Consider the following 21,074-nt stretch of genomic DNA (forward strand, 5'->3'; position numbering starts at 1 on the left):
TCCATCCACTAACTATTCAGTTGACTTAGGCCAACCTCGGAAATATCTGTAAAAGTGTGGGAGCGTACGCAATCCCTCTCTCTTCTTCCCGAAATTATGAAAGATTATTCTGTTGACTTAAGCCTACCTCGGAAGTGTTCGCATGAGTGCGGGGGCCTTGGAAGATTGTGTGGGTGGAAATCCCCCTCGTCCTGTAACCGTCGCGAACTATTCAGTTGGCTATGGCCAACCTCAGGAATATTTAGATAAGTGTGGGAGCGTATGAAGCTATTATTTTGGAACAATGAAAATTACATTCAACATTCAAAAAAACACAAAATCAATAAGCACTATAAATGTACCGCATGTAAAAAGTGGTTTGAAAGATCTACAAATTCAACGAGACTTATGATGAAACACAAAATAAGTCCAAATAAAAAAATTTTTAGTACATGTGGTAAAAATATTGAGTATATTATACATTCAGACTAGCGTACAGTAATGTAAGAGAGCTAGACTTATGGTGCCATCTCAAGGCAACTGCAAGCGCACAGTTTTGTGGACGCCAGGTACTCTGACGAAGCACGCAGGCTAGATCTCGTCTGTCCGTCGATTAGAATACTATTAGAACACTAATACTATAAATTAGAATACTACGACTAAAATATGTAATAGGAAAGGATTTTTTTTACTAACTGCGCATAAAGTTAAACGTTTGAATTTTACATAGTTGTACAATAATATTATCATGGAAAAAAATCAACGCACCTAGAACATAATGCATACTTATCAAATTAAAAGCTATATTATATACAACTACAATATTAGGCCCTGAAAACTAAATAATAAATAATCAAATAACTCCTACCGAAACTTTTTTTTTTATTATAATATTAGTATGTAGTAAGTCCATCTGTTTGACTACTGGGTAGTGTAGAACAATAAATAAAAAAAGCACAACTTATCTTCTTTTAACCTCATTTTACGTTCTGTCTAGGGGTCAAAATTTTGGTACGATATATTTTTGTGAATACTGCATTGTTGTATGGAGTACATGAGAATAAAATTGTGTAAAACATATATTTTTATGCACCGTAACTTAATCTTACTCTGCATTAAATATCTTAACTGTTTGATATAAAGAATATATTCAATTGTACACTTACAGTTAATCTGTTGTCTACACTTTATTGTCTATTTTGTTTAGTTTTTCTAGATTTAGTTTTACTTTGTTCATTTCAACTATGTTTAACTTAATTTTTGATAGCATTTTTAAGTACTACCAACAGTAAGGCTCTTAGTTAAATGTGCCACTCAATAATTGTAGCTCTGTTGATACAAACAAGCTGGCAAAAGTATTAATAATTCTTGCATAATTATCAATGCAGGATGGAAGTGCCTTTACCTTAGCGAAATCAAGCAAGAATTAGTAGGTAGTAATACCAGCGCCTTTTAATTTTAAAATCCACTGCTGGTAGCGTTTCTCATATAGCAACAAAACTCTTCGTGGTAATATAATGTCAGGAAAATACTGAGTATCTTTATAAACCATAAGGTTTGTAATGGTTATGAAAGTTAGCATTGGTATTTTCTTGCTATTTTGTAGCTTTTTGGCTAGGGAACCAACTGCTGGCAGTATTAACAAAGTACACCCGATGCAGGTCTCCTCAATTCTCGTACTCTTCTAGAGTATGAGAGAAAAGGACTGACTGGCCATTTCAGTGCCAGAAGCCCCTAATTATAATGAGTAGTTTGTCTTTTACATATCCATTGACATTCCTAAAATCAGTTTATTAAGTGATTACATCTCATTTTCTTTTACGATTTCCAGAGATCCGTGGGTTAAACTATGTTACATCAATTCCACGTTACCAAAACCGTAGTATGCGAAGTACGTTGGAATAAAATTCAATAACATGTATCTGTGTGTGTATTGTAGCTTACTTTTTTAGTACTCAGCATCATTAATTTTAAAGGATATCAATTTATTTATAAGGTCGTAATTGTAATCTGAATCTTTTTCCCAGTCCTACTTCTAGTTCCAATTTATTTATTAGAATTTAATGTGGTGCCGCCAGTAAGTTTCTTAGTTTTTGGTGCTAATTTCGGTTAATGTTGAATGAGTAAAATTTCACGATTAAAAAAAATGACCTAAATCAGGGTGGGGCTATTAATCTTAATTTATGTTTTGTTATTCATTGTTATCTAGTCTGTTGAAAAAATCCATCTCTATTTAGAAAGCTGAGCCATTGTATTCAGGTTAAAATCTATGGTGAAATAAGACTCAATTAATTAACTGTTAAAATGTCGAGGTATTTTGCTCATGAAAATAAATAAACCTCATTTATAATTAAAAATTTTTACATAAATCTTGTAAGGCATTTTGAATTCTGTGGCTTTGTTCGACCAATTTCGGGCTATATGTGACAAAAACTAAAGAAATATAGTTAAAATAATTCACTTTCTAACAAAATCTAAGAAGTTAAATGTGAAGCGAAAAAACGAGTTAAAATGTATTTCAAGTCTTGAGTAAAAAATTTTTAATGACCTAGTTTTGGAAGTTTTTTTTCACGATAAATAAGACACAACAGTAAACACAAACTGTATGTATTCATTCTTTAATAGCTTATAAATTCTTAATTTATTAAAATTTTCCGTAGTGCCCCCCACTCAATACAGAATTTTTATAATAAGCTGCCTAATGAAATAAACATGTTTTTAAAATCCAAAACTTTCTGTTTATTATAGTTTCTTTCAATTTATATAGTACAGTAATACATTAAATTTACATAAAATTTTATTTTTAGCTTGAAATCTTAAATTTGTGTTGTTGAATACATCAACTAATACACCTTCGATTAAAACTATGCTATTCATTTATAGTCGTTAAGATGATTTTTTTCTTAATACATGCTTGTAGTTTTTATATTATTATGTAATTTTTATGATATTTGTTAGTATGTGATTTATATGATATGTTTTTAATACTATTTTTACGTATAAAATATATCTCTGGTTAAAAAATCAAAGTTAAATAAAGACTTATTGGGTCATCCAAAAAAATAATTAAAAAGTTTTTTTGACAGTAAAATCATGAAAGTTCAATGTTGCTGAGTGAAAACAAAAAATATGACGTATTGAAAGTCCGAAACTGAAGGCTAACCTTAGTACGTGAATAAGTGGACTCGTATCTATAGGTATACATATTGAACCTGATACTCAATGCTTTCATGTGTAATAGTGTAATGTCACTCAAATGGACAGTACAAAGGTGTTAAGGTACATTAACAGAGTTATATTTTTACAGTTACGATTGTAACATTAGTAAGAATAAGTCTAATTCATACTTAAAATAGATGAATAATAGTGTCATGTCATAGATAAACATATAAAAACTTATTTCCTATTTATAAGCTAACAATAATATGATTAAAAAGAAATTTTGGTGTACGAGGAACTATGTCCTTACGATTATTTCAAAATAATTAAAATGTAAACAAATTAATAATTGTCTTATAGTGGCCACGTTAGCACAGTGGCTTAGGTTGTAGTTCTTATAGCTCGGAAGCTTGGTAATACAGACTTCCGACTTCTAGATCCGGTCTTTACCCACTTGGCTCGTACTTCTGAGAATCTACTTTCTCATGTGCGTTTTCTAACTTTAGTCTGCTGGTTTGGAAGCAATGTAAAATAAGGTCCTCATTGCTGTGTAAGTGATTGATGTAAAAAAAAAAATTAATGTATTATAGAGTATTATATACATAAATTCTATCTAAGTGCTTGTTTTAAAAGGTCTACAATCTTTAAAGAGTCAAGAAAAATTTTTCGGGGTCTGTAAAGGGTCGGTAGGGGATCAGGACCAAAAATTTTATAAGTTGAAATGGCGAAAAAAAGACTAGATTTCTACGTATTCTGTAGGTGTCTGTGAGGAGTGAGTGGGATCTGTGGGAGTTATGTGGATGACTGTAATATAGGAAGATATATACATATATAACACAAGAAAAAATCATGCTGACTTTGACTACTTAAACTATTATTTTGAACAAATAAAACTAAAAAACGTATTTAGATAAATCATGCTAGCTTTGACTACTTCTACCATATTTTCGTATATGAAAAACGTATTTAGATGAATATCAAAACATTAAATATGTTGCAGTGCGTGCGTATTTGTAAACACGTGTGCACAATTTTTTTCAGGATTAAATTAATAAATTATCATAATATTTGTTACTTTTTGATCTCCTATACTTATTTAAGATTAAAAACAACCATTTTTTGAAGGACTTTATTTTTATTCATCTTATGTTATTGGTTTTGAAAATCAAATTTTACGACTTGAAATTTACACTGTCAGAAATATTGAAAGATTAAAATATTAAAGAAATTTTATTCGTACAATATTACAATAAATAAAGCATGGGGTTGATACTTCAGTGTAGTTCATAGATAAAATAAAAATATGTTAAAGATATAAGCTCACATGCACACAAACACATACAGACTGAAACCTTTCCCAGAGTAATGTACTTCCATTCTCAAGTTCAGAAAACATATTTATTGTGTTATATCGATATCCGGCGTCTCATTTATCACAAAACAGATTCTATGAAGAAGCAAATATATATGCTCCATATTTCTTTTTTTTTCAATGGTGAATTAATAGAAATTGTAACAAAAAATTGGCACACAGTCTGTGAAATAAAATTTTTGTTTATAGAGCCTTTTGTAATTGTCATATTTTTTTACGGACGTAGAATTTTGCGATTCACTGAATAGAACAGCGGAGTGTGTTGACACGTAATATAAAACGTTTTCAGTAAAAAATTTTACATTTTTTTCTGGCACTTCTCAAAACAAAGACCTTCTTACTAAAAACATTTATTCGAAATTCATGCAGTTTATTTTGTCAAATATTAAGCTGTAATAAGTAGAACAAATTTGATTGAGCTAAAAAGTACCGTGTATTCTATATGCCATAAAATAATCGTTGGCCCTAGAGGTACATTGATTTGCAGTTTTTTCTGTATAATCCACGAGAAGTTCTATTTTTAACACGTTTTTATTATTTACACTGAAAAGATTTAAAACTCACTAAAAAAATACAATTAAAATTTTTTCCCTTATCTCTCAACTTTATTACCAAAGCAACAAAGTCCTAGAGCATAATCACTCCATTTTTTGTTGCCTCAATGAATGAAAACATACATTAGCCTACCTGTTTAAAAATCTGGAAGATTTAAGAGATTACTGTGAGCGTTAGAACAAAAAGCTGATCTCTCACTTGATAAATTTTTATTCGTTGATTTCGATGCTGCTGCTTCAATCTTGATAAATGTTATGTGTTAGTTTTTTGGCGCCTAAAATTTTAAATATTTAAAGCATTTAAAGCTTTCCTTCCAATTCCCTCTCTTGTGATTACAGGCATGGTTGAAACTTTTGTAAGCCCTAAAGGCTGTTTTTTGTCAACTTTGTAAAGTTTTAATGTACTTGTTTGCAAGGTAGTTCGACATGCGATTCCCCTAAAAAAGACAGGTAAGCTTCTAACGTAAACTCTTTCTTGACTGAAGTTTCCAGCAAACGTGACTGCCTGGATCCCTCAGGGTAATCTTCTCTGGCCTATTACTGCAGCATCAGACTGATTGGTAGGAAAACTACAACGTTTGAAGCTTTGGAGGTAGTTGTAGAGCTCTTTCCCAACGTCTCCTGGTATTGTGTTGGAGACATTGGTGTCTAAAGCACCTTCTTTTTTTGCAGAGCTCAGTCGTTTTGGTAATCTAAGGTGGGGAGATTGGTTCGTAATGCTTGCCCGTTGAAGACTGTCCCGTTTGAGTTTATTTTTCCTTCATAGTTGTTAGGTTTGCCCAGCGCATACCTCGGAGAACATCGGTGATTTCTGGTTGAATGCTTACAGAGTCGAGAGAGTATTGTAATGTAGGATTGTCGGTTGGTGGGGTTTTCAGCCTTGGGACGAACAACTCTTCGTTGTGTTAAATAGTGGCCGGCTTGATATAGTCTTTTAGTCGACGAATCGTTGCTGGAAATGGTAGTAAATATGTCTTTGTTGGCAAGGATGTTAAGCGTTAAGTGGTCTTAAAAGGAACTAATGAGATTGATGTTTAAGTAGATAACGTAAATACTTACGATAGCCCTGAAAAGGATCAGTAGTGATACTTCTAGCTGTTATTTATAATTAATCTTGTTAATAAAGAGCTGGCTGTTCGGGTAGCTTAACTCTAACTCTTAGAGTCTATGCGTACGGAGACTATGCTGAAAAGAGATACGCCACTGACTAAAGAATATCTCGGGTTGTTCCCCGGATAACTAACCACTCATCGGTAGTTGGGAAAGTGGGCCTGGAGGATACTTTTATTGTGGACATGCCGTTTCTACAAACCACTAAGGAGGTGTCGTAGCTGCCTGAATTCAGAGTTGTTCTCCCCGGCTTGCTGTTGCACTATGATTTGTTACGGTAGTAGCACCAGGTTGGTTAGAAGAATAGCCATAAAACCTAAAAGTGCTAAAGCAAAGTGTGCTCGGGCTTGACGTCTTCTGGTATTTTGCCGGAGACGGTGACGTTTCGAACGCCTTTTTTTATGTGGTACTCAGTTATCTTGGGAATCCGAGATAACGGATTTGGAAGAGTGTCATTAGTAGCCGTAATGCCTAGCTGCACGACTGAGAACTCTGTTCTCGATGTACATAATACCGATGAACGACTACGATAGCTGACAACTCCATGGGGCATTTTATAACCACTTTTCATTATCTTTGATTGCGGGTGGCTTCAATTTTACCTTGACGCCACCTAGCGGATCCTACTGAACTAAAGTGCGAAGCTAGCTTATTTGAGCAAAACTTTGAGCTTATTTACTGATTTTGTTATTAACTTTTTCAAGTAGATAACTGCGAAAACCATCTCAGAACCATCAAGAATAAGTTTGCAAATTTCAGCAAAATTGGTTTAGTAGCTTTCGCGGTTCGCGATTACAACGGTTTTAGCATTTTTGCTTTATATGATAGTGAAATTTTTGCCTTCTAACTTTAAAATAGCACTTCCGCCGCTTTATTTGACACCAATTGACACTAAAACTATAAAGTTTGTTAGGAATGAAATGTAAATCATTAAGAAAATACCTTAAATCCATGAACATGTCTCGATTTGTAAATTTTGCGTTGCATTTTACTTTTTGAAATTAAGATAACTCAAATTTTTGGATTAATATAGAAAAAATAAATTTTACCTGTAGTTCCAAGCAATGTTTTGACGTCTTACCCTTTTAAAATTTACGATTTAGTTAAAGTCCTATGTCGTATGCCTGTAGGTACAGGGAGCTCACGCTAAAGTTATTAAGTAGATTTATTTTAGTACTTTTAACGTACCTATTGAAGACTTAGGTTCATAATTTTCTGCTTAATTTAAACAGTTGTAACTTAGTATGCATGACCAAAACGGCTTAGAGCATACACACATGCATATAGCTTCTTGTGATTGGCAGACTTGCTGTAAGAAACTGCCGGAGGGGGTCGCCATTTTCTCTCTAGCTTGCCAATCACAAGCAGCTAAGTGGTATGAGGCCTTTGTTTACATGTCTGTATAATTACATGCTTGTCACATATCTAATATAGAGGGCGCAGCCTCTGCATCGACTTGGAGCGAATACGGAAAGATTAAAATACAGTTGATTCAAGTACCATTTATGTGAATGCACTTACATTGTAGCTGACGTAGTTTATCCATACAAAAATATTTCTTGCTTACTTTTTTGACGGAATAATGAAGAAAAATTGTACAAGTAGCTGCGTATTTGTTTGGAAAGTGAGTTTGCACGAAAGCTACGTGAAAAAACGCAAAAATGTCTGTAAAACAGATTTTTTACAACAATCGATGCGACAAGAAAATTATTGAACAAAAAAGTCATCATTATTTGATTTTTAATAACATAGTTCAAAATTTCATTTATATTTTAATTGTTACACTCTGTAGCAAAAATGCGTTTTTCAAGTTATAAGAAAGTTTTATTGTACACATTTTATGTTTGATACACTGTTACTACAATTTGTTCATACTTTTTTTGGTGATCTTTAAATTTCTGATTTTTCGTAGTTTAACTCACTCCTTACCTTTACGTTTGTCAATGTTGTCTTTTATACTTGTTTGGTAGTTGCACCGTACAGACCTACTTTGTAGCTGTATATACGTAAACATTTTAACTCGGATATGCATTGCTACGAATGCTTTACTTTTACATGTACTCATGGTATTAATTTTTTCTTGTGTAAGTGTCACTATCGTTGTATTTCAAATTATCTGAAGATTGCTTATAAAATAAATAGTATTTTATTGATATTTCTATTATACTTCAGCAAATTTTTTCTACTTTTGTGCTTAAGGCAGCTATTTACACTAGTATTTTTTAAATTATTTCACTTTTGATTCTCCTCTTTATATTTATTGTAGTTCAAAAATTTTTGTATTTTTGTATTGTATCTTTAACGTTTTGTTTAACATTAGATACGGTGGTATGATAAAATTAATTTTGATGGATCTTGCGTTGATGTACGGCAATGCTTCATGCGAAGAAAAGCAACGCATGTAGAGCAACGTATGCCCGTTTTTTTATTCGCTCCATAATTACACAAGCATCAATTTGGACGAACGTATAGCAACAAAAAGTTTACTATTCTTCAAGGAAATATCTGGTAAGGTAAAGGGAAAATAGCGAACTTTTGTCACCTTCGCTAAGTAAGAGATAAAAGAAGTTTGGAGAGGATACGAAGACCAATCTTTACTCACGTCATTCTCTTTTTACACACGTGTCCTCGAACGACGGAAAGCTCTACCTGCTGAAAACTCAAGGATGACGTTCCTGATGCTGAAAATAAGCAAAGAAACAGAAAGTACATGCCCTAATCGCTGAAGTTCGCGAAATAAATCAAACCATAAATTTAAGCTTACAGTTTTATGTCAGCATTAAAAAATATAACAAGAGTTCATAGGAACAAAATTATAAAATAAAATCGAAGGACAAATACTTTTTTGACGTAAAATAACAATCAGCGTATCAGCTAGTATAAACAAATAAGCACTTAAACAAAAGTAAACTAAAAAAAGTATTTAAGCAAGTGTACATGTACATTTGAGCAATTATCAATGGTGCATCTGAGCATTATAATGGTGCATTTAAGCAATTATTGAAATAATGCTAAGATGGCTCGTGATGAAATGCCCGGTCCGGTGGATCCTAAGCTCAGGAACCAGAAAAACTGAGAAACTCAGTTGAGCCAGCTCTGAAACTAGAATGCTGGAGCCCCTGTCTTTTGGATCCCAACAATACTAGTGCGACCTCAGTGGTAGTTTCTGCTTTCCTTGTTAAGCCAAGAGGGGAGGTGTGGGGAGCCATATGCCGATCCAAACTAAATGGTAATGCTGACGTTATGTGTTGAAACATGCATTATGTTACGTCGCCGTCATCACGCATCTTTCGCGTGGATCATCAATTAGATTAACGAAATACCATTTCAAACACCCGTAGGTTAAATAAATCTTTTAAAAATATGGCAGTTTTGTTGCTCCACGTACTGTAGTAAGCCAAGGAAAAAGAGAAAAAGCATGGTGGGAAAAGCCTCTCTGCTGCTCCTATTTAAATATGCTCAGACATTGATTTTCTTTTTACCTCATAATTGAAAATTTTTTTCTTTTGTGGAATATCTCCCCTTCAGTGCATTTTTTACATGCACCTCTTTTTGCTTCTGTTACATTTTTTTACAAAATGGCATAAATGAGTTGCTACGTGCTTTTGTTTATTAATGAAGTGCGTCCAGTGTCAAAAAATAAATTTTTTCACATTAAATACCTCTGTTAAAAAAAAAAAAACATAGCACAAACGCTATCGCATACGTAAACTGCATCAGGGGAGTCAGATTCAAAACGTATCATGCATTAACAAACAGGATTTGGAACTGGGCCCAAGAAAGACAAATCTTTCTGGCAGCCTCATACATAGCCTCCACAGAAAATGCAGACGTGGACCAACTGTCGTGCATGAGAAACGTGGACACAGAGTGGGAGCTCAACGACACATACTACGAGTTAATAAAATCGCACCTGGGGAAACCTAAAATTGACATTTTCGCAAATAAGCTCAACAAAAAATGCAAAAAATATGTAACATGAGACCTGGACACGCAAGCCACCTACACTATCGCGTTTACGCTGGACTGGTCCAAACTAAAATTTAATGCCTCCCCTCCCTTCAGCTTGGTACTAAAAACGTTAAACAAAATCAAATGCGAGGGAACTGTGGGTATAGTAGTGGTACCAAGTTAGCCTACTTAATCCTGATACCCGCCACTTCTAGACCTACTAGTAGGAGACCACATCAACCTAGGGTCCAGCAAAAATCTATTCTTGTCTCCTTGCAGAGAAAAAACACATGCTCAGGCCAAAACCCTGGCTTTGATGGCAGGAATCGTGTGCAGGAGGTCTTCATAAGAGCACAAGTCCCTCCAGAAGCCTTAGACGTGATGCTAGCCTGACTCACTCTAGCTACTGTTCAACAGTACTCAACAGAACTCAAAAATGGCAGGATTTCTGCGAGATGAATAAGCTGGATTTCTTCAAAGCGTCACGGCACTCTCTTCTAGAATTTTTGTCCACCCTCTTCGCAGCTGGCTCCTCCTACATCACACTAAATTCGGCTCGCTAAGCCATAACATTAGTCTCGGGAGACACCAGGTTAGGCACAGACCAAATGGTCTCAAGATTCATCAAGGGCTGCTTCAGGCTCAAATCTCCCACGCCCAAGTATGACATCACTTGGGACGTGAACGTGGTGCTGGAATATCTCCAAAAGCTCCCCGAAGCCACAGACCTAGATCTGAAGTCGTTATCCCTAAACGGCCGTCTTCCTATCGCTAAGCATTGCTCATCGAGTCCAAACCCTTGCGGGCATCAAGATCGATAACATCCAAGAGTCAGAAGGGGGCTTCATCATAAAAATTGACAAACTGATTGAAACATTGCGTCCAGGGACAGAACAATCTCTTCTTTGTCTACCTAGGTTTGTAAACCACCCTAAATTATGCATGACATCTCACGTATTCAAATACATGGCTTAAATAGAGAGGATTCGTGGCGGAGAACAGACGCTCTTCATACGTTTCAAAAAACGACACAAGGTGATTAACAGCCAAACACTAAGCTCATGGCTTGAAAACATCTTAACTACTAGTGGTATAGATAACAACATCTGTTCAGTCTAAAGTGAACTTGTGCTTAAATGTACTGTACATTTTATTATGTTTCTAATTGCTATGCGAAATTGCTGTAATATTTAAATGTCTGTTACTTTTTCGCGAGCTTCTTAGAGTTTAATATCTTATGTTTCATACGTTACTACTTGGATTAAAACAATACTCTAGAGACTGTGCTACATTTATACTTTTCTACGTTATAATATATTCAATAGTTGTTATCTGCAAAACGAAATATTCTTGAACATTCACATATAAGCATATTAATATACCGTGCTCTGCGTAGCACTAGTCAGTCCAAGCAAGCGCCGCGGCTGAGTTGAACGCTTTACTCAGTTCGCAACTGTACATAGTATACCAATTGATTGAAAATAAATGTTGCTGTTAATTTGCAATTACAAGTCTCGCGTTAATCCTTTTTCCTGTATCTGTCTTCGACGTGCTCTGGGCTTTAGCTCGCGACGATAACGGCCCTTCCATGAACAACATCTTTACGGCACATTTAGTTCGTCACGCAGATTTCTCAGCGGCCTTTGCAAGGGACGTAAGTATAGAACTAATAAAAAAGACAACAGGATGGTCGAAAAATTTTCTGACATTCGCTTGGTTTTATAACAGGCTAATACGCCAGAATAACCAGTGCTTCGCTTCAAGCGTAATAATAAATGTATGTAAAAGAAGTGTATGACATTAGTACCAATTTGTATCACTTAAGACAAATCAAATGGACCGTTTCAAATTAACAACAAGTCAAATAAATGTATGCACCGATAGTCAACGTTTCCTTTTGACGTACCTTTAAAAATCTACACTTGTATACTTGTAATCTCGAGAACGAGGCTATAAAGTATAATGGATGGATCAAACAAACTTACCTAAGTGAAGTTTGATTCAAATTATATGAGGAGCTCCGTTCAAAGAGATTACAAACCTATCCCTATCAATCAGGACAAGATAAAACTCTCTCTCTGAAGAAAATGACGAAACAGGTGAGCGCAACACTGGAGAGGACTGACCGACCAGCGGGCTCCCCCCAACTTGCGCGCGCGCCCAACAAGTGCAGCAAGAGTCACGAGCAAAAATCCTTTTTACCTTTCAGGCTTACTCTAAAATCTTGTGCACTCTAACAGGGAAGGGAGTACTAATATAGGGGGGGGGGGGTAGCTTGAAAATGTAAGAAAGTATTGCTCTTTAAAATATACATCAGTGCTACCAATTTCAGTGAGATCAGTTTTCAGCTTAATGAATTTTTCTTTCTAATTAATTTATTCTACTGAAACTAAACTAGAAAATTAAAAATCCATTTAAATTTGTCATCCTGCTGGAATTAAAAAAATTTTGGCCGATAGTGTAACGATTTTTTGAACATCACCACTTTCCTATCAACGTATGAAACCACACCACTTTCGAAATTTTGGCTGTAGAACATTCGCACTTGTATAAGTTTAAAGTAATGCCTGCTTTCCGTAATGTTCAATTTTTTTGTTAAACATATAAATATTTAACTGTATTTTCTGTAAATATGAGCAAAATTAGTAGAGTACCGAATGCTTAAGATTTCCTTCAAAAAAGCTCTCTTGACTTCTGAAGGTACTAAAATAGTGTTTTTTCCTCTTTTAGTTTTTGTTTTGAAAAGCACATTTAAGTTTTTAATGTGCGAATATTCTTTAATCGTACTTGCAAAAATTTTTTGGGTTGGTTTTGGTAAAGTTAATTGATAAGAAAAAAATGGCTTATTTTGCATGAAAAAAAAAAAAATTTGTTCGCTAATTATTTGTTATGTTAAAAACCAACGTATTGTCAACAGCAATACTTTCTTAAATTTTTAAATCTTTCGATATGTTTTTACTAAAATATTTAACGTGATAAAAATTAAGTTTTTTGACTTGGAATTCAATTCATTAATAACCAAAAGCACTTATTAACTCCTTACTGGCACCATTTTGTAAAGAAATATAAGAAAAACAAAAAAGATATGCACGTTAAAAATGCACTGAAGAGGAGATATTGTACATAAAGTAAAATTAGGCCTTTTTTCGTAGCTTTTAAATTAAAAAAAGGTTTCCCCTGCGATTAAGACTGTGGCTTGTCAAAATCGTCATTAGGTTCTTTTTTCCACTATTATACCAAAAATAGAAACGGATCATGACGAAAAATTTCTGTCATCTTGTTTCCTTAACTGAGCTAAGGTGCGCTTTTGCTTCCCAGCGGTTGCCTATAGAATCTGACCGAATATGTGCTAATTTGAAACAATGAAAGCAGATCATTTTTGGTTACTTCTTTGTCGTTTTTGTAACACATATTTTTCCCGTTTTCGCAGATTGTAGCAAAATGTACAAAAAAATTTTACTTAATTTGTATTAGTAGCTGGGTATTACTGATACTTACAATTCCCGAAAAAAATTTCCTGTGACCAATAAAAACCCTGTTATTAAATGTCAACAAATAGTTGTTTACAGTATTTTTTAATTCTTTGTGCAAAAAATTGTCGACCGATTAAGACCTAATAAAAAATTTTTCATTTTTTTCGTCTTCAGCCTTATTTCGGATTATTTTTTGTTTGTTTTCAAAACTATTTTCGTTACATCAAAAATTGCAAAAGATCTATTTAATGGACCTTTTTGACATTTTTCACTCAGGTTTTGTGGATATTTGCTTATCCAAAATTATACTAAGCTTACTGTACTAAGTTTATTTTTTTTTATTTTATTTTTTTTATTTCAGGGAATTTATTTTTCAAATATCGGGTTTATTTTGCTATCTTACATACACTAATAGCCAACTGACATAGTGACAGGCTAGCTCAGTATCAATGCAGATAACGTTTGAATGCAGATAACAGATGAACTTTCTTACGTAAATAATTCTGAGCAATAATTGAAATATGACATATATAGTGTTTCCATCATTGATGCACGACCACGGGAATCGGGCATATTAACTCGTATATAAGTCATAATGATGACGAACAGCCCAATCCTGCAGGATACTGGATACTATTATTCTGAGCACACTGTAACCCACTCTACGAGGACTTAGTTAAATACGTATCCGTAATTTATATTATTTATGTAGTTCATAAATTTCTGTAATGTATAGTATGCATCTTACGCACTAACTTCTAGACCTATTCTAAAAATTTGACTGAGAAATAAAAAACCTTGATTCATCTAATGTCTTTCAGATAATGTATTGTTGTGGCAATCAGTGGCTAATTATTTAAACAGTAAGACTTTTTGCTTACAAAAACCTAAGTCTTACACTTTTTCTAGATTACATTGCTGTTTAAGACTTCAATACATTATTTTTGTATGTAAAGACACATGATAATGTTATAAACTTATTTTCAGGTAGAAATGGATGCTATTCTTTCTCTGAACCCTGAATTAAATATGGATAATATATTACCATCTACTCACATGAACAATCAAATTTTAACTTCCACTAAAGCAAGGGTGAGTATTAGGATCTTTAAGTTATGATATAGATATGTTTTTTTTAATAATGATTTTTTATGGCCATTTTCTAAAAGCCTTTTTTAACTATTTTCACAGCTGTGTAAAAAGTTAACAGTTGATCTTGCTAAAATTTAGTTTAGAAATCGAGCACTATAAAACCCTTATTCATACAAACACTATTTTTTGTGATACACAAAAAGAATGTTGCTACTGATTGGAGCTTACAAAAACTTATTTGATATTGTATTCAACTGTATGTTGATTTTATATTTTTCATACATAACCACTTTTAGTTATTCAAGAGAAAATGTATCTTACACTAAAAAAACCATGTTTAGCAAAATACTATTAGCACCTTATTATAAACATAACAGAAGGTAAAAAGTCTTACGTAAACTCATAAATAAACTTATAAGTCATCATTTTTATAGAATATCAATAATGGATGAACAATAAAATTTTGTGCTGTTATCAAGATAATAGTGAGATCTTTCTGTGTGGAAAATAAAAGTATTAAATTATGCAGTTAAGTACCTTAAACGATACTCAAAATCTAATACTCTTTGCAAATAAATCTTGAAATTCATTTCTTTAAAATTATAAACTGAAGTAAAGATTTATGAACGTTAACTATCCCTAAACAGTTTTCAAAATAGTTTTTACCACTCTTATAGTTACGTACGACTTGTTTTATTAATCGCAGTATCCTAATTTAAAATAACATATTTTGAAAATCCAAAATGTTTGAGAGCACTATTTTGCTAGTTTGTTTTTAAATTTCTATATTCAAGTCATTTTGACAACGTCTAGCATTATTAAGAAAAAAAATTAGAAAATTTAGAAAAATTAAAAATGCTTTGAATGCAATTTTGTATGAAAGTTAACGAAATTTGTAATAAAGTAAACCTTGTCAGCATCTAGTGTATTGTCAGTTGAAGTGTACGTACAAAATAAAGAGTATATCAACTCTGTATTCAGCCCATAATACTGAAAAGAACATGACAGTGTGAGAATTTAAAATTGGTTGTAGTCTCACCTGACGATTACTATTAAGCCAATAGTCCGTATGTATAACTAAAGCTTTTTTATTCGTTATTTCATTGATTAACATCAGTTGGGTTACCTAAGAAGCCTCAAATTTTCCAAACTCGCCATATGGCTGTGTGAGTGCCAAAGAAAAGAAAAATTTTCAATTGTTTCTTTAGCACTGACATCGGGCTTATAACGGATCTATGGAGTTCAAAGTACTATGTAACCACACTTCTATGCGTAAAGTAGTATTTCCATCATACAAATGAGGTTTGACTTTTTTATTTAGTATTTGAGCATCTAATTAATAAATATAATGAAAAAAGACTTATTTTCGAATTACTCGTATTACTAATAAACGTCTTGAAAACAGTTCTTTTTTTCTGTTCAGTAATATAAAATATAAGTATAATGTTATGACATAAGATCAATATTATGATACAAAATAATTAATATGAAACATGGTTTTACATTTTAAATCTTATAAGTCCAAAATAAAAACGATACAATTTTAATATTGAGCTGCACGACACGTCACGATGTGCAAAAAAAGTTGAGCTCTATGTTCAAGTCCATCAGCTATCAAGCTATTGAAGTCCATAACCTACCAATGTAACCTCAAGAACATACATTAAATGAACTCAATGAATTAAGCCTCCATATTGTATAACTATTATTACCTAATATTGAAACTCAATTGTCCTCTAACTTATGATCTTACACTTCAAAACCTTTAAAACTTGGTGCTTAATTACACAGCTCTCTCTTTATCTAAGCTCTTCAATCTTATAGTCCACAAATCTAAAACTTTGATTCAACAGCTACACCCCCCCCCCGCGCTTTCCCAGTATAACTTGTTAAGATAAATGATACACCAGCAAACAGGCTTAAACACACATCTCAGAGATTTTTGAATTTCAAACGATAAAACTTGAAGGCCATCATCAAATTACTACCGTAACGTATGCATACTATATTTTATTAAAGTAATTTCATTTCAAACAGATCACTAAGTACACCATAGTTTCAGACTGTAAAAAAATATACTCTAGACTACATTGAAAATGAATCTTTTAAAATATAATGTCAGAGCCATTGTAAATATTTTCACTGATGTATTAAATGCTATGGTGGTGGCAGTGGCGCGCGGCGCATAATGAGGCGAATTGCCAAAAAATTTGCCAAAATTCGAAAAATTTAGCCGTAGGTTGAAAATTAAGTGTTTTAAGGTTTTCTGGATCGCTGATACAAATATTGTGTCGAATACTCAATATCTTACCTGCTTTATCCTCTACTGACTTAACAATACTCAAAACATTGCGACTAACGTAACAAAGCAAAGTACATATCATTGTAATAGTGTTTTGGATCGTTTTTACAAAATCTTTATCTCTTACGACTTAATGACTAACATTCCATTTACAATGCTCACATAAATATTAAAAGAAGCAACAATAAACGAATAAATACTAAGAGCAAGAAAAGATTAACTTATTGTTTAACGTATCTTCTATTGTTTAAGAAACAGTAAAACGTAGTGTGAGCAAACTAGATAATAAGGACAATAAACGTAACCACTTTCGGACAAAAAAAATGTCAGCAATAGGTCCAAAAAATTGGTGAAAATGGCCAAAACAGGTTTTTCGCTTCTATTGAAAAAGCTGTAATTTGGACAAAAAAACGTTTTGCATGAAAAAGATGCGCGATTTCAAGATGAACAAAATGAGCCCTGAGCCCTGGTGGACCCAAATCAGAGCCACCGCTGGTACTTTGCAGAAAAAACTTTTTTCCGATACATTTTTGGGATACTTACGGAAAAGTTAGGAATAGAAAAATTTAACCAGTGTTAGATTAACACCTTATAAGAGAAAACATGGCTCTATGTAGTCTAACAACTTTTTTAGAACTAATTTTTGAATGAACCTTTTTTTAGTTTATTTAATGGTTTGCAAAAAGTTTGCATTTGATTGTCTTGAAATTTTAAAGGGTCGTTGAGAATTACAAAATCCTGTGAGGGTCCAACCATACCCTAAATAATTATGTACTTATCGACAGGTATCTATCGCCAATTTGAATTTAAGTTGATACCTCTTAACACCGACCATCCGATTTACTAGGATGTGAATAAATAAGATCGGTATAATAGCGCCTGTAAATAGACTATAGGAAATACTTATATGTATACCGAAACAAACAATAGTTGCGAATTGCGACGAAATGTGCAAGTCATCTGAGCTGCCTAATCAAAGCCGCCGACGCCGCTGCGCCTCGGAAGGGTATAAAAGGCCCACACGAGCCCATGTTAATCACTTTTTGCCATCAGCAACGAGTCCAGCGCTTTGACTAGGGAGCTCTGCTCTTCAAAGCACTGTTGTAATATTATCATAATAAATAGCGAATATATACCTATATATTTGATTACCATTTCTTGTATTATACCATTCACTTTAAATACTTCTCTGGCTACACGGGTGGTGATGAGGCTATTACAGTCTCCTAGTTTTCCCCGTACACCAGTGACTACTCTCTTGTGTTCCTCGGATAAGGAGCAGATCTCTGGGGCAGTACGAACCGGAGCTATCCTCTAGGTAAGGAAGCTATTGAACTGGTGAATCTTCAAGGCAATACGAAATGGAATGAACCCGGGACATTGGCGCTTTACTGCACCCAACGGGAGCAAAAGAGAGGCAATAAATTCTTGTTTAGTAATATCTTAAGATCACTTGGCGGTGTGTATCACGAGTCAGGGGCATTGCGAATCAGACTACGTTCCTGCACACCTCCACTAAGGTATACGTAATACGTGTTGGGGGCAATACGAATCCAACTTTGTACCGGCGAGTCCTCATTGCTGCCTATTCCTCTTGAAGGTGAATCCTTAAACACTAACACACATGAATATATGACGTCACGTGCAAGAACCAGAAAGTAATACTGATTCAATTTACACTTAAAATCGCTATATATAATCACGACCCTTACAACCCATGTTCTATTAAATTTTAAAGTAAAAATATTAATTAGTGCGCCAGTTATGAACTACTAAAAAACAGGATGAAAATGGTACTTTTTGTCAATTTGCGGAAAAACGGCAAGGCCTGCCAGGGCTCATTTTGTTAATCTCCAAATTGTGCATGTTTTCCATGTGGAACGTTTTTTTGTCCGAATTACAGCTTTTCTGGTAGAAGCAAAAAATCTGTTTTGGCCATTTTTACCATTTTTTGGATCTATTGCTGATATTTTTTTTGTCCAAAAGTAGTTACGTTTGTTGTCGGGCTCGAGATCGATCCAAAGAAATTTTTTTTTGGCCCTGCCTGAGTTTCCTAGTCGACACTGTAGTTTGCTCACGCTAATACTATCTTTAAAGTTTTTGATTGTACTTATGTTTGTTGTCAGACCTTTTTCTATTTTAATATTTTTACTGACCTATTACAAAACTTGCAAATTTAATTGCTCAATAAACAGGGTTTCTAAAAATCTAATAATTTAAAGTTCCCAGATTTCTCCCAGATTTCTAGGCGTAAAATACAAAATTTTTAAGGATTCTTTCATCTTTGATTTTTTTTTTTTATTCATTTCCGAATTTGTTTTGTGTATTGAATATTTATTTGGAAAATATGATCAAGTATAATTATAATTTGTCATATAAAATTATAATATCAATAATAAATAAGTAAGTAATTAACAAATTAGTAATAATCAACTTAATTGAAATATACTTATTAAGAACAATTGCAAGAACAATACGTAATCATGTTACGATTGTTTTTTTTTAAATACAGCTCTTCCTTAATTTTTTTAACTTCTTTGGTACTGTCTTCCACAATCTTCTTTTTCTTTTTTCTCTAAACTGTCAATCATGTACCTCTGTGTACAAGAACAACCACTTCCTCAATTTTCGAGACACTCGATGTAGACGCACGAGCTTATGTGGGAGCGGCTTTTATAAAAAAGTCTCGTACACGGACTTCACACTCCACGTGACCGCAGAACAACCACACCATGAGTTAGTGGTGCCGATATCGAAGAAAGCTTAAGTCTTCAATAACACAGATAAATAATTAGACCTAATTGATTACTTCATGTAACTTACGAATTATGCAAATAACTCCAAATCTTTTTTCTAGGCAAATGCATAAAATGAAAAATTGATACAGGTATGTATACGATCAAAGCAAGTTTTTAATCTGTGAAGTTTTGTTTATTCACAATTTTCGTCATAAATACTGTTCTGAATGTGTAGTTGTCGATAGAAAATTCAGATTTGTTATACAAAATTTTGATAAATTCCTTGAATATGAACTATCTACAAATTTATAATTGTTTTTTCCGTCATCAATTGACAAATAAATTTTCAAATTTCACGATAGTTATAAACGTTAATTTTCGAACTGCCCCAGTAGCAATTTAGTTGACTCTTAAAATTTCAAACTAAGGGCTAAGTCTAGTTTTATGGTGCATTAACGATTTTTATATGTTTTGACCAAAAGTTTTCATGACCGGTTCACTTCACGTGGACCACCATATGATATGCAGTATAATCATTAATAAATAGTACTTGCTAACAAGATCGCCAATAAATAAACAAAATTAGAGGTTATGAACAACTATTAATTTTCATACAGAAAGTACAAACCCAAAAAAACTTGCGCTGTAGTAAATGACTAATAATTACAAAATAGCTCGCTAATACAGGATTAAAAATCATTGGATACGCTGTTTTAAACAGTCAAAATGCTTAACTTGAAAACTAAAATGTTTACACAAAATTAAGTTTGCTGGAAAGTTCAAAAAATTCATCAGGCCAAAAGCATTATTTGTAATTAGTAATTGTTATATACATTTGATTTTTAAAAAGTTTAGAAAAATACAAATGTTTACAGTATTCGTAGGGTTGAAGCTCATTAAGTAAAAATCAGTGGTCAGTGGGTGCTAAGGTTTCGAAGTATGGAGTTATTTATATTCTTCTATAATTGATAATATACGAATGAAAATATACCTACTATGAAACGATATTTTAAATAACCTACTGTGCTGAAGGCGATGCAATCACCGTTTGAATGACGATTTTCGGCATTAAGGTATGGTTTCAATAAGTGTTTTAAAAGTAAATAAGTAAACAATCACAAACAATTCATTTTGTACAAGAGAAGAGTTTAGAGTAAAGCCATGGCACGACGAGATGCTAGGCTGGGCAGTGCAAGTGTGCGTTTTTATCAAATTTTCAGATTATTTTACAACAACTTCCAACCGACTGTGCTAATTATATCTCTAATGTCACGCACACATCTATCATATACGGTCACATACTTATGCTTCGTCATTTTAGTAATACAGAAAATATAAATCTAA

At 33.2% G+C, this 21,074-nt stretch overlaps 1 protein-coding gene across 5 annotated transcripts in view; it reads left to right on the forward strand.

Moving 5' to 3' along the window:
• Klp10A (kinesin-like protein 10A) overlaps positions 1-21,074 on the forward strand; it is a 592,557-nt gene that overhangs the window by 193,349 nt on the left and 378,134 nt on the right. For 4 of the 5 annotated variants that reach the window (XM_089594987.1, XM_089594986.1, XM_089594988.1 and 1 more), the window contains exon 3: positions 14,586-14,690. In XM_089594987.1, the coding sequence (XP_089451113.1) occupies positions 14,586-14,690 (105 nt within the window). The remainder of the gene's footprint in view (positions 1-14,585; positions 14,691-21,074) is intronic. The other variant, XM_089594990.1, reaches the window with a different exon arrangement.

The sequence above is a fragment of the Copidosoma floridanum genome, unplaced genomic scaffold (assembly GCF_036245765.1).
Source record: "Copidosoma floridanum isolate Cflo_tuat_1 unplaced genomic scaffold, Cflo_Japanese_pri ptg000022l, whole genome shotgun sequence".
Lineage (NCBI taxonomy): Eukaryota > Metazoa > Arthropoda > Insecta > Hymenoptera > Encyrtidae > Copidosoma > Copidosoma floridanum.